Consider the following 12,940-nt stretch of genomic DNA (forward strand, 5'->3'; position numbering starts at 1 on the left):
GAAGCATATTGGTAGAGAGGTTCAGAGAAGCTGGCGTTGCACAATTTATTTTCTGCAGAGAAATACATTTAGGCCAGGGAAAGATCATTACTTTAGAGTAATTCACCAACACTAAGGCTTGGTCTACACTAGGAACTTATGTCAGTATAACTACATTGCTCAGGTGTGTAGAAAATCCCCATCCCATAGTGACGTAGTTATACCGACCTATTCCCCAGTTTAGATAGTGCTGTGTCAATGGGAGGGCTTCTCCTGTCCTTATAGCTGCCACCTCTCAGGGAGGTGGAGTACCTTTGCTGACGGGAGAAGCTCTCCTATCAGGACAGGTAGTATCTTCACAAAAACAGCAAATTGTAAACCACCCCCCCAACAAACGTTATGTTTACATAAAGCACTGAGAATATAGTCCTAAATATACAGAAAGCATAAGTAAATCCCACATGGCTGTCACTATCACCTCATAACCCTCATATCATCAACCCCCTTCCCAAAAGCCTGGGAAAGGGGATGAGCTTTGCAGCCTCCTGAATGTTAACAAACATGACCTCTATCATAGCTAGCAGGAAGTAAATGCAAGAAATGAGGCCCAACTCCTATCATCCATGCTCTTCAGTTTTATCCAAGTAGGTATTTACCTGACTGTATTGGTGATCTTAACTGCAGCAATATCAGAAGGTGAAATTGGTTAATGCTCATCTAAGCAGGTGATCCTTGACTGGGCCTTCAACCAACCCAACAGTGGCATGATGTGTAGGGAAAAGTTACAGCAGGGTCTGCTAGCCATTCCTTTACCTGTACTAGAAGGGAAGGGAAATAGCATCCCAAGTAGGATTCTGCCTCAATTCCCCCCCAAGTCAGGGATCAAGGCAACGATGGCTCACTCAGGCAATTGGATCCATCTGGAGTTTGGGGGTTCACATAGGGTAACCAGAGGCCTCTTATTTGGGGGGCATCCTTTATTTTGTTCCCCCATCAGCTCACACAAGACAAACATTACCCCCTAGATCACTGTATGCTGCACGATGGGGTGTGTGTGTGTGTGATTTTGAACCATGTAGAATTTTGTACCATGCAGAAAACCACCATGCAGGGCTGCCCTTAGAAACAAGATCTAGCTCCTATAATCCACGCATGGAGATTGCAGGCCACCCCACAAGCCCAGAGGCGTGGGGGCTGCACTGGCACAGGGTGGCAGTCCAGGGCTGTGGAGTGGAGACAGACTTACCTAGGGAATCTCTCCTTCAGCTTCCTCAGGCTCTGTCTGGTGGGCTGCACGTGCCCCAGGAACTGGGCTATTTCATCATACTGGGCTTTACTCAGCTTCATGCCTCGCACTCAGGAACCTCCCAGTCACACAACGTAGGGCTGCAGCAGCCAGAAGGGAGGAGGGGGGCGCGCCCGCTCTAATCCTAGGGGATGGGGAGAGAGGAGAATGGCGCTGCAGCTGCAGCAAGGCTCTGACACCCCGCGCGAGCGCCCAGCGTTCGAAAAGCCCAGCGCCCATGCGCGACAGTTACCGGCTCCTGCCGCCCCCCCCTTGAGGAATAAGGAGGTGGGGGGAGAACGAGCGGCGGCGGCGGCGGCTGGGAGGAGTTAACGCTTGAGGGCGGGGCTGCGCCACGCCGCAGGCTCTTCCGCGCTGTGGGCAGGCTCTGGCTATGCCTGAGCAGGTAGTCGGTTGCTGCGGCCATCTGGCTACTCTAGTCCCACGGTGCGCCTCCTTTCCAGCCGCTGGTGCAAAGGGAGTGGAGAGCTGTGCCTACCTCCTCCTCCCCCCCCCCCCCGCCCCAGCTAAGTGGAGCGGTTACTCTGTGGTTGCTGCCCTTAATGGTTGCATACCGTAGTGTTGTTCTTTGCCCCTGCCATGGGAGGTGGAAGTGCAGCCTCCGGAAGGACCAGTTTGGGGAGGGCCAGGGGGGAAAAGCATCCCTTGAGAGGGATAAAAAAAAATGGGGGTACTTGTCCCGTGACTCGCTTCCTTCCCTGGCCTGCATCTTTGCACGGACCAGGAAGTGGCTCACAGTGCCAAGAGTGTGAGTAAAGGCCTCATACAAGCTATGTAGCCATTGAGGGATACAGGGGGGCAAGGTTTGGGAAGGACAAGAGTTGGCACCCTGTGTGTATGCCCAGAGATCTATGGATCCTAAAACTGTTACTGGGAGGTCAGGCCTCCTGACCCAGTCTGTTACCTTTAATCCCCCTCTCCCTTAGTCCTTTTGCCTTTTCTGCCTTCAGTAAGACACTGATGTGCCACTCCAGTCCCTTGTTTCAACTTTTATAGTATTTTTAAACTAAATTACTTTTCACCATTGTCACTGTTTATTTATTTGGTTCTGTCAGTTTCAACAGAATAAATATACTGGTCAATGTCATATTTGTTTCTAGCTAGCATCTTCCTCTCATACAGGTTTCAGAGTAACAGCCATGTTAGTCTGTATTTGCAAAAAGAAAAGGAGTACTTGTGGCACCTTAGAGACTAACCAATTTATTTGAGCATAAGCTTTCGTGAGCTACAGCTCACTTCATCCGATGAAGTGAGCTGTAGCTCACGAAAGCTTATGCTCAAATAAATTGGTTAGTCTCTAAGGTGCCACAAGTACTCCTTTCCTCTTATACAGTGTACTTTTGGAATTGCAAACTCAGTACAGTAAGGTTAGTGTACCGAGCAATAATTTAACCTCTAAATAAACATTAAAATAGGATTCTATAAAATATAATTTTAAGAAAAGTACTCCTATTATCGATTTTATTTTCGTGCTGTGTGTTTAAAAATTGTCTAGAAATACCTGGATGACAGGAGCTCCTTTTTAATAAATAATTGTATGTTGTTATCCCCTTCTTGATCCCTCTTAGACAGTTTACAGGCTCTTATGGGTTGTTTTAGTTAGGAGGAGAAAAGATGATGGAGTCAGGGATTTCTTTGATGCACTCTTGTTTATTTACAAAGCCTTGGTTCCATGAACACAGTAGAAACCAAATATAAGATAGCTTCTTTGCTTACCGTTCCAGTCCTCTTTAAAAAGCCAGCACTTTATCAAAAGCTCTCTCTCAGCTTTTTCTTCGGGCGAGTCATGCTCCATAGCTTTCTGGGGCTACTTCACGCCTTCTCTGTTTCAGTGGTGTTTCTGCCCCTTCTCTCTCACATACACCCCTGCTATTAATCCCTTGTCCCTGCCTTTACATTCTGTCCACATAATTCAGATTCCTGAATGGCTTTACATATGGCCAGTGTTTTAGGTGGTGGCTTGTATTATTTCAGATATTACTAAACAAAGGGGCATTTAATTGTTCCCCCATGTAGCCTGAATGGAAGGCATCCATTATGCCCACCAGCTTCAGCAACGTTTCTCCCAACACCCAGAATAACAATATAAACTTGAGGCCTTAACTGCAAAAAATTATACATGTACTTCACGTTACACATGCTAAGCCAATGGGACTACTTGCATTTTGTAAAGTTAAGTACATCTATAAAGTCGCAGTGCCAATACCATGTTTTTAGATATAGTGAGTCAATCCACAAATATCTTTGAAACTGACTTAGAAATCATGAGAGATTAAAAAAATAATATTTGAGATCTTTGTGTTTGCCTCCTGGTTTTGAGCCTTTAAACATTGGCATAGTTTGACTTCTATATGGGGGTGGAGGAGTAGCTCAAGTCAGGCCAACGGGGCTGCACACAGGGGCAACAAATTCTGCACCTGCCCAAGCCTTGCAGTTTGCAGGGGAATGCCCCCACTCCCAAACTATGCTCATGCCTTTATGGTTCACATTTTCAAGTTTTTTGCTACCATGAGAGCTAGAAATTTGCTTATAAGAAAAAAGAAAGCTGATATTCTCAGAGGGGTTGTAAGAGATGGGGCTTTAAGAAAAACACCAAAGATTTCGAAACTTGTGATAAATTTTTGCTTTTAGGCAACAACAGGGTATGTGCTGAAATGTTTGAAGGAGAGGAAGTAATTAACACTCCAATCCCACAGTTAACTGTGGGCAGGGTACTCTGATGTGTCTGCACAGAGTCCCCTTAACTTCAGTGGGGCTGTGTTTGCACCCAAAAGTCTTCCCGTGGCCTAAATAAACAAAAACATATTTTTAAGTTTCAGTGAAAACAGTGATTTGTTTTTACTTCAAAATTCCCATGCAGAAATTGCAACCAATCTGGTACATTTCACATAGTGGTTGAGAAACAAAAAGTGAAACTGGCTAGAAATAAACATGAAATAAATCAGTCTATTTTTCACAGTCTTTGCTGAGAGAAGGGAACAAACAGCATTATTGATGGAAAGTAAACTATTTTTTAAAAAACAAGTTTAATGATCTAAAGTATTAGTGAAAGAGGCAAACAGTTTCTATTTACACATTTACATACACATTTTAACCTAACAGTAGATCTTTAACTTTTCTTTTTCCATAGAAGTGGAGAACTTGGCCCCATACTAGCAAGATTCTATTTGTCCACTGATTACTTTTGGAACAGAAAAGGTAAGATAAATTTGTAAATGAAAAAACAATAATACAGTATCCACTTCTTCAAGTTGTTCCATACAGGCAGTCCTCGTGAAAGAACCCATGCAGAAGTTCTTGAAACCAATGAGGCTCTACCCATGTGAGACAAAATGCAGGATTGATGATTTACTTCCAACTTTTAAAATATGAATTAGGCTCTGATGCTGCAAAGGCTAGTTACGTGTGTAACTTTACTGATGCAAGTAACCTCATTGAGTTCAATGGGATTAGCCATGTGAGTAAACTTCTATGCAGACATAAGTCCTTGTAGGATGAAAACCTAAATATAATAAAAATAATAAAATAGCTTTATGATTAAAGACAGCCGTGCCCAGCGATTTGTTTGCATTTGTAATGACATATTGTCTGTTCAACTCTATTTTTAAAATGTGGACTGAGGATTCCAATCAAAAATACACTGATTTTTGTTACAATGTGGCTTTTTTAAAAAAGGCTTGTTTTGTTGTTTTTTAAAACATTGGTCAGTACCAGGACACCAGCATATGCCACAATCTCCATAAAGTGTGAGCTGTCCAGGACACTTCAATACAGAGATGTCACAGATACATTTGATAGAAATTGAGAAAGATCCCTATTTTAAAGGTGGCTTGTGTCTGAGATCAGCATCTGTGTCTGAAGTTTAGAGTTTAAGTACTGTGCTTGTTTACCTGAAGAAACCCAAAGAAATGAGAGAAAAATAACGTGAAATGTCTAAAAGAGAGCATAATTTAAATAATTTCTCTGCAAACGTTACTAACCATTCTACAAAAATATTACAAAGAAAATTCAGTAGTTCTATTCAAAATTATTGTTTTAAAAATTTGGAGGCTAATTTCAGTTATTAAGACACGAAGCAGGGATTTTGATCCTTTTTTACGACCAACACAGTCTTAATTATGGATTTGCTACTGAGGCCTCCATAAAATGTGTTTGCATATATGTATTTGTATATGTATGTATTTATGTCTATATAGCATCTCTAAGAGCTTAGAACAAAAGGAAGTATGTATATCTCTATATAATCCTTAAGTAGGTGGCTTTTGCCATGTTTATTTTATAAAATCCAGGGTATGGTTTCTAGATTTAAAAAATGAAATTTGTGGTGGGCAAAACTTAGAATAAACATTGATCTTACTGTTCCTGAAAACTTAGTAAGAGTAATGAAGGAAACACATTTGAATACAGACGGATTGATCACAAGTTCACAGCTGGAGTTTGTTTCTTACTGAACTAAATACCACTTTGTGGTCATTTTCCCCCCTGCATTCTCTTAGTAGCAACAGAAATTGTAGCACTGAAAAAAATGGGAATCATACACGCATTCTCTTTCTCTCTTTTTGTCTCTTGTGCCTCCACTATAACTATACATCCCCTTCCTCAGAGACCAAATACACAAAAATGATACAAGATCTTTCCTTAAAGCAGAAATAATCATATTAAATATAAAAAGATTTTATTTTCTTTAGCTCTGAAAAGTAATATCTTCTTTCTTTAATATTACAACATGCTGGGGAAAACCCTTTTCAGTATGATATCCATTTTAAGCCCCATGAGGGTGTAATTTTCCTAGGCTCCAGAAAGGCTCATTTTCCCCTTTCTTGCCAAAGATTAGAATTACCTGTACCGCTTCTTCCGGCAATGGAAGTTTTATAATAATTACCTGCTCCTTCCTCACTGCTACTTCTTTATAAACAAATAAATTATGCTCTTAAAAAAAAGTCTTGCTGTCTTCTTTGTAGGATAATTTCCATTGAAAGTGATTTTTAAATTGTAATGTTACGTTCTGTAACTTGTAGATTTATCTGTGTACATTTCCCAGGTTCAGTACTAAATGTTCTTGAATTTTTTTTAACAAATGTTACTTCATCTTACAAATCACAAAAATGGGATAGATTCGAACAGGGATGTTAGATTGCCAGTCCACAGACCAGACTGGGCTTATTATTTATTAGGTCCTCATAACAGACTGTGATTCTGTGAAATTCCAGATTTTATTTAAAAATAATAAAAAAAATACTTTCTGGCTCTTATGGTCATTAAGAAAATCTAACAAACATCAACCAGTGTAGTATGGTCTCTGAGTGAAGCAACAGCTTTGAGAGATGTGAAATCCCCCCATTTATCTAAATGACATGTTAACTTTGAAGCCAGGGCCTGAATTGCTAAAAACATAAATGGGACAATTCTGCATGCAAAATGCACGTGTCCTTGCACACCCAATTTACATGGGTAATTATTGCAATTACATGTGCAAATAGCCAAGGAAACAACAGCAGAAACGGAGGTAGTCCTTCCAGAAATAGTCCTCTGCATAATTTTTTCCCATTGAGTAATGCTAACTGCAACAATAATTCTACCAACTAAAAGTTTAGTTACTAAATAAGAGCCTTAATCCTACCCTTGATCTCAGGACAAACTATCCATTGTTATCAGTGGGAGATCTGCGGTGGATTGAGTATAATATATGGCCCTAACTTGTATCCCTGGGCCACAGACCATAATTAAAACTGCAGTTCATCACTTTCCACAAAAGGAATTTAACACCCCCTTTGTTTTGAATGGAAACGGGAATGGTATGTGGTATCTTTGGTAGACAACATACAGGACATATTAGAAACTAATTTTCAACTGCCTACTATGCTGAAGGCGTAAGTGTATATATCCTTTCTGATGCATTTGATCCATAGATCAAATCCTTTGAACTTCAAGAAGAGGATAAAGATTCTGTTATTAATGAAACGGCCATAAAATCAGATACAACTGGCATAAATTCTACCATCCTTTCTTTTTATTTGTTTGAGTAGATGATAAAATGTCACATATGCAGGTGGGTAAAGAAGAAAAAAGGCCCAGATTACACTGCTTTCATATGTGTCATAACGAACATACATACCAATATATGTTTCTTTATAATATGAAATATAACATGAACACAGGTTTCAGTGTAATATATTTGTTCCTGTCTTGAAAGTTGGGTTTAAAACCTGGTTTAAAAAATAGTCCATATTCCCTTTGTAGGGTAAAACTCGCCTTCCTGAAAGGTCATACATAAACCAAAATTCTGTACTTGTAACGTTGACTCCAGCTAAGTACAAGTTTTTATCTGGGAAACTTTTTTTTAAATAGTTCTAATGTCATGGTTCTAAACAGATTTTTTTTTAATGGGAGTAGGCTGAGGAAAGGGGATTTCTTTCCCTATTTGTGACTTCCTGCGTGTCTGGAGGAGCAGAATCCCTTTCACTCCTAAAGTACTGGTCTGGGGAGCTCATCATGAGAATATTAGGAGGTGTGTAATAGAGGAAATCCCCTTCCTGAAGGATCTTAGGAAATGTGCAGGGCTGGAGTAATGAGAAAAGCAATGGGATCACAAAGGAGCAGAACAGCAGATATGGGGGCATTTCACCTCTCCTCTCCTATGGATAGACTGAAATACACAGGAAAAGAGCCCCATTCCTGTAGAGCTCAGGAGATTCACATATCCTGGCAAACCGCTATTCATTTGCATCAGCTCCCAGGTGACCATTAGGGGGCCTGTTCTGACTCCTTCCTCACATAGGCTTCAGGCACTCTTTGTCGCCTGCCCAACTCCACCAGGTTGTATGAACCCTCAATCCTTTCTTTCTCTGAGAGTATGGCCTTTCAAGTTGGATGATGCTCTTTGGAGCCCAAACAGCTTGTCTGATTAACTTTAATCAGAGGAAGGAAAAAAACTTTTTTTTTCATTGACAAGCCTTCATCAGTCATTTGACCAGTTTAAAGTCTTGGGAGCTGACAAGGCAATATGATGTCACTATTTAATATCTAAATGGCTTTTAAAATTAAAGTTTAATCAAGTAAGTTTGTTCCTGAGCACTAGATCAGTTATAACTAATGTAACTAAGTTTTATCTGTCTCATTCTTTCTGGAGTTTTTGCTACAAAATGGTTTTAAAAGGTAGACATCTTTTCCAGTTCTGGTCAACACCTGTATTTTTAGGTTATCATCATTCAACTACCCTTTGTCCAATTTACTTCAAATTAGGTAGAAAAATTCTACCTTGATCAAAGAACAGATTATCAATTGAGTTACAGGGGTCGGCAACCTTTCAGAAGTGGTGTGCTGAGTCTTCATTTATTCACTCTAATTTAAGGTTTTGCGTGCCATTTATACCTTTTAATATTTTTAGAAGGTCTCTTTCTATAAGTCTATAATATATAACTAAACTATTGTTGTATGTAAAGTAAACAAGGTTTTTAAAATGTTTCAGAAGCTTCATTTAAAATTAAATTAAAATGCAGAGCCCCCCGGACCGGTGGCCAGGACCCGGGAAGTATGAGTGCCACTAAAAATCAGCTCACCTGCCGCCTTTGGCACGCATGCCATAGGTTGCCTACCCTGAGTTAGATATTCCTTCCTTTACAGATTTTAGAATGGGAGACAAAATGAGGCTTAAAATAGAAGTTCATTTGCAACTATCACAATAATGTGGCTACTAGTATTCCCTAATGCCCACAGCAAACATAGTTATCGCATCCTCTTTTTTCCACCCATCTGTTCATATATGTTGTTTCAAACTATTTCAGCTTTTGTTCCTGTTTAATTTTAAAAAAGACTTATTTTTTGGCCCATGTCTGAAATATATTTACTCTCATTAGACACTCCAGTACCATAGAAAAACTAGAGCATGCTTCCAGATAACTTAGTAATAACTATATCTGTAACTGGATTAATAAACGCCTCCACAGGATATAGTTATTACCTCGTAAACAAGAAGCACCCTCAATTTATCATTTAATTTACAGCCATATGTTCTAATGATCTTAGTGAAAGTAATTATATTGTGGAACAAACCACAATGATATGTTCAATTTGTGGGTATTTTTTTAAAAGGGGGGCAGGAGATAAAATAAGTTAAAGAGGAAATCATAACAACTGAGCCATACATCACTGTTAAATATTGACTATTTTGCCAGTTCTCACATTGATAGTTCACTGTACATTTCTATTTTTTTTTTCTTAAAAGTATTCTGATGATTGCTTGATATCACAACAATAAGAAGAACTTGCCAAGGATGGAACAATTATATGTAGTAGAATGTCAACTCAGAGAGGCATTCATTGTTCTTTTTTCTTCTAAATGTTCAAGATAGTTATTCACACTAGCAGAAATTGTTGATGCAAATTAACATATCCATTATCATAGACTATCAGGGTTGGAAGAGACCTCAGGAGGTCATCTAGTCTAACCCCCTGCTTAAAACAGGGCTAATCCCCAATTTTTGCCCTAGATCCCTACATGGCCCCCTCAAGGATTGAACTCACAACCCTGGGTTTAGCAGGCCAATGCTCAAACCACTGAACTATATCTCCATCCCCGAGTGAGCTACACTCCTTAAATATATATTTTTTTGCTTTCAAAATAAATTATTTAAACATTATATATGCATTTATGCAACATATTTAAAACATTACTTATGCATTTAGGGCCTGATCCAAAGCCCATTAAAATCAGAGGACAGTCTTTCAGTGACTTCAGTAAGCTTTGGATCAGACTCTTATTACAGATGTGTGTACCTGTATTTTACGTAACAAGTATACAACAGTATAAGAATTTTGAAAAAATTATTATTTAGAATCTGGTAAGATATGACTGATCACTGTTCTTTCTACTGCCCTTAAGAGAGAATTATTGGCTGTGGACTGCACTATGGCTGCTTTACATGTGCAAAGCAGCTCTGAATCTATTGGATATGGTCCCTGGAAGATTTCCCCTATGTAGTGTGTAGGGGCATCCTCAGCTGGAGTAGAGCTCCCATAGTGACAACCCTCTTGCAGCTGGAAGAGGCCAAGGCTTTCCTTGCTGCTGAAATGGCCTTGGGGATTGTTTGGTAGTTCGCACAGATTAGAGTGCCTCAAGGAAGATATGCCTGGCAGAGTGTCCCAAGGCTCTTAGGAGTCAAAGGGCATCTTTGTGCCTTCCTTCCCTCCTCTTCAGTTGCAGGTATGGATCAGGCCCTAAGACCGGGACATGAGCCATTTTGTCTGATTCCAGCAAGGCTACTAGCTCATGACAGATGTGGTGGGTTTTTTATTTTAGAATGTGTGTACTTGACAAGTAAGTATTGGATGGAGACTAGCATGTAAATATTTCAAAAACTGCTATTTCTGTTATGATTACTGATGGCAGTTTTACTTTCTTGCCTAACACTTACTATTATAAGACCCTGATAGTTGATTATATATTTGCCAAATTTTAACTGTTCAGGCTGGAATTTTCCATTCCTAGTGTCTGCTTCAGGCTGAATTTTTTTGGAAAACACAAATAAAAATGTTTCTGCTATTTATGAGCACAAGGTTTGGGGGGAAACCATTGTTTTGCCCATATTAAAAAAAATGTTACAACCTTGTTTGTTGAGAAGTTCTAGCATATCCATGCTTTGGAGTATGGACTTGAAATTTTGCATAAGGGTAGCTCTGGGATCAGTGTTGCGTTCTGCTGCTCCCATGAAAATGCACACTGACATGAAAAAATTATAAACTACTGAAAATCTTCATTTGCATTTGCTCAGTAGAAGTTTGTTAGAGGTTGGCAACAAAATTATCTAAACATCCTGTCTGTAATCAACATGCTTCACTTCCATAATGCTCTGTGCCAACCGCACTGAGCATGTTCCACCCACCCACCCACCTCAGGATCATTGAGCATGCTCTAGTCTGGGGCCAAACAAACCTTTTTATGCAATTGCTCTTTCCTGCTCCAGAGGGCCACTGTGGCACCAGAACTGGAAAAGGGAGATTGTTTCTCCTGTACGGGAAATGCTCTCCCTAAGCAGAGTGGAGAACGAGGAAGCAGCCTGATTTCAATGTTGAGGAGTAAAGAGCAGGAGAGGAGATGTGTGGAAAGACTGGGGTGTTCAGGCTATGGGGGAACAGGAGCAGGAAGGACAGAAACCAAAGAGGGCAGGTCATGGGGGTATGTAACCAGAAGAGAGCACTTACAGAACCTGGTATTGAACTCAGAATTTCTGAGTCTCAACATATATCTGCGGTCAGCAAATACTTTCATCGAATGTATGTCTCATTTCTCTTGAGTGGCTGCTCTCCTACTACTTATGCCAGTTATTCAGTTAGGTCAAGTGGCACAGGTCTGTGATGGATTTTTTTTTTCAGTTTTCATTTTATAAACTCAGACAATTATATGCAAAACCTTTAAAATAAAATATCTTTACAGTTGCAAAATAAAGTACCTAAAAAGTGAGAAAATACCAGAAGGGCTGTCTGCACAATGTTAATTTGGCCCCTCTATGTGTATGTGTTTATGATAAACTCTTTACTTTCATGATCACATACAATTTTTTCTGAAGGATTCCTGCACAGGGAATGCATTGGGATTGTTCTCTGTAGGACCCCTGCCACAGTTGTTTCAGAAGTTAGAACTTTTATAGTGAATGAGGCAGGAAACTGCAGGGAGAAAAAGGATGGTCTCATGTTTAAAGCAATTGAATGCTGCTCTGGAGAACTGGATATTATGCCTGCCTCTGCTGCTGTGTGGTGCTGGGCAAGTCACTTGAATCAAAATTTTCACTTTGTTTTCCTCACTTTCTGAAACCCCACATTGAGACACCTGGGGACTTGATTTACAGAAATGCTGAGCACTCACAATGCAACTGAAGTTGATGGGCACTGTGGTTTGAACATATCAAGTGAAAAAAATCAAGCCCTAGGAATCTCATATTGCATACCCCAAATTAGTGGACGCTTCTGACAATTTTGGCCTTAATCTTTCTGGTTTACATTTATTATGGTTTATGAAACACTCATTGTGACGCTTCTCAGGGTACCCAGAACTGTGAGCCACCTGTTACTCCCCTCCCTCTAGCATGAGAGTCTTGCCTGTGCCTGGCTGGTTGTCAGCTCTCTAACAGCACTAGCCTTTCAGATACTCAAACACTTACCTGTGGGCTATGCCCAGCCCTGTCTTCAGGCAAGTCTATACTACAAAATTAAGTTAATCTAAGTTACATTGATGTATAGCCATCACAGTAATTAAATCGCTTTTGCATGTCCACAGTACAGTCTTTGTGTCGTTGGAGTGCATCCTCACCAGAAACGCACTAATTTAACTGTCAGTGTGGGGCATTGTGGGACAGCTTCTGAAAGGCAGCAACAGTCAATGTAAGCAATGCAGCGTCTATGCTTCTACCGCGTCAACCTAACTACATTGACCTATGTGCTACGACTCTCGTGGAGGTGAAGTTATTAAGTTGATGTAGTGGGCAGTTACATCGGTGGGAGCTACATTTTAGTGTAGACTCTTATAGAGTTAGGTAAGCTGCCTTACGTTGACTAGGACTTCATCTTGCAGATTAACAATAGGTGCATCCCAGTCCCTAAGATCTTTGAATCATTCCCCTGTGTTATCCAGCCCTGACACTGGCTACTCAGAGGAATCCT

At 40.2% G+C, this 12,940-nt stretch overlaps 1 protein-coding gene across 7 annotated transcripts in view; it reads right to left on the bottom strand.

Annotated features, from left to right (window-relative positions):
* Positions 1 to 1,533, bottom strand: part of CDIN1 (CDAN1 interacting nuclease 1) — a 205,323-nt gene extending 203,790 nt beyond the window's left edge. For 6 of the 7 annotated variants that reach the window (XM_074955768.1, XM_074955763.1, XM_074955762.1 and 3 more), the window contains exon 1: positions 1,226 to 1,533. In XM_074955768.1, the coding sequence (XP_074811869.1) occupies positions 1,226 to 1,326 (101 nt within the window). In that variant the 5' untranslated portion in view covers positions 1,327 to 1,533. The remainder of the gene's footprint in view (positions 1 to 1,225) is intronic. The other variant, XM_074955770.1, reaches the window with a different exon arrangement.
* Between the last annotated feature and the right edge of the window lie 11,407 nt (positions 1,534 to 12,940).

Source organism: Natator depressus, chromosome 6 (assembly GCF_965152275.1).
Source record: "Natator depressus isolate rNatDep1 chromosome 6, rNatDep2.hap1, whole genome shotgun sequence".
In the NCBI taxonomy this organism is placed as follows: Eukaryota; Metazoa; Chordata; order Testudines; family Cheloniidae; genus Natator; species Natator depressus.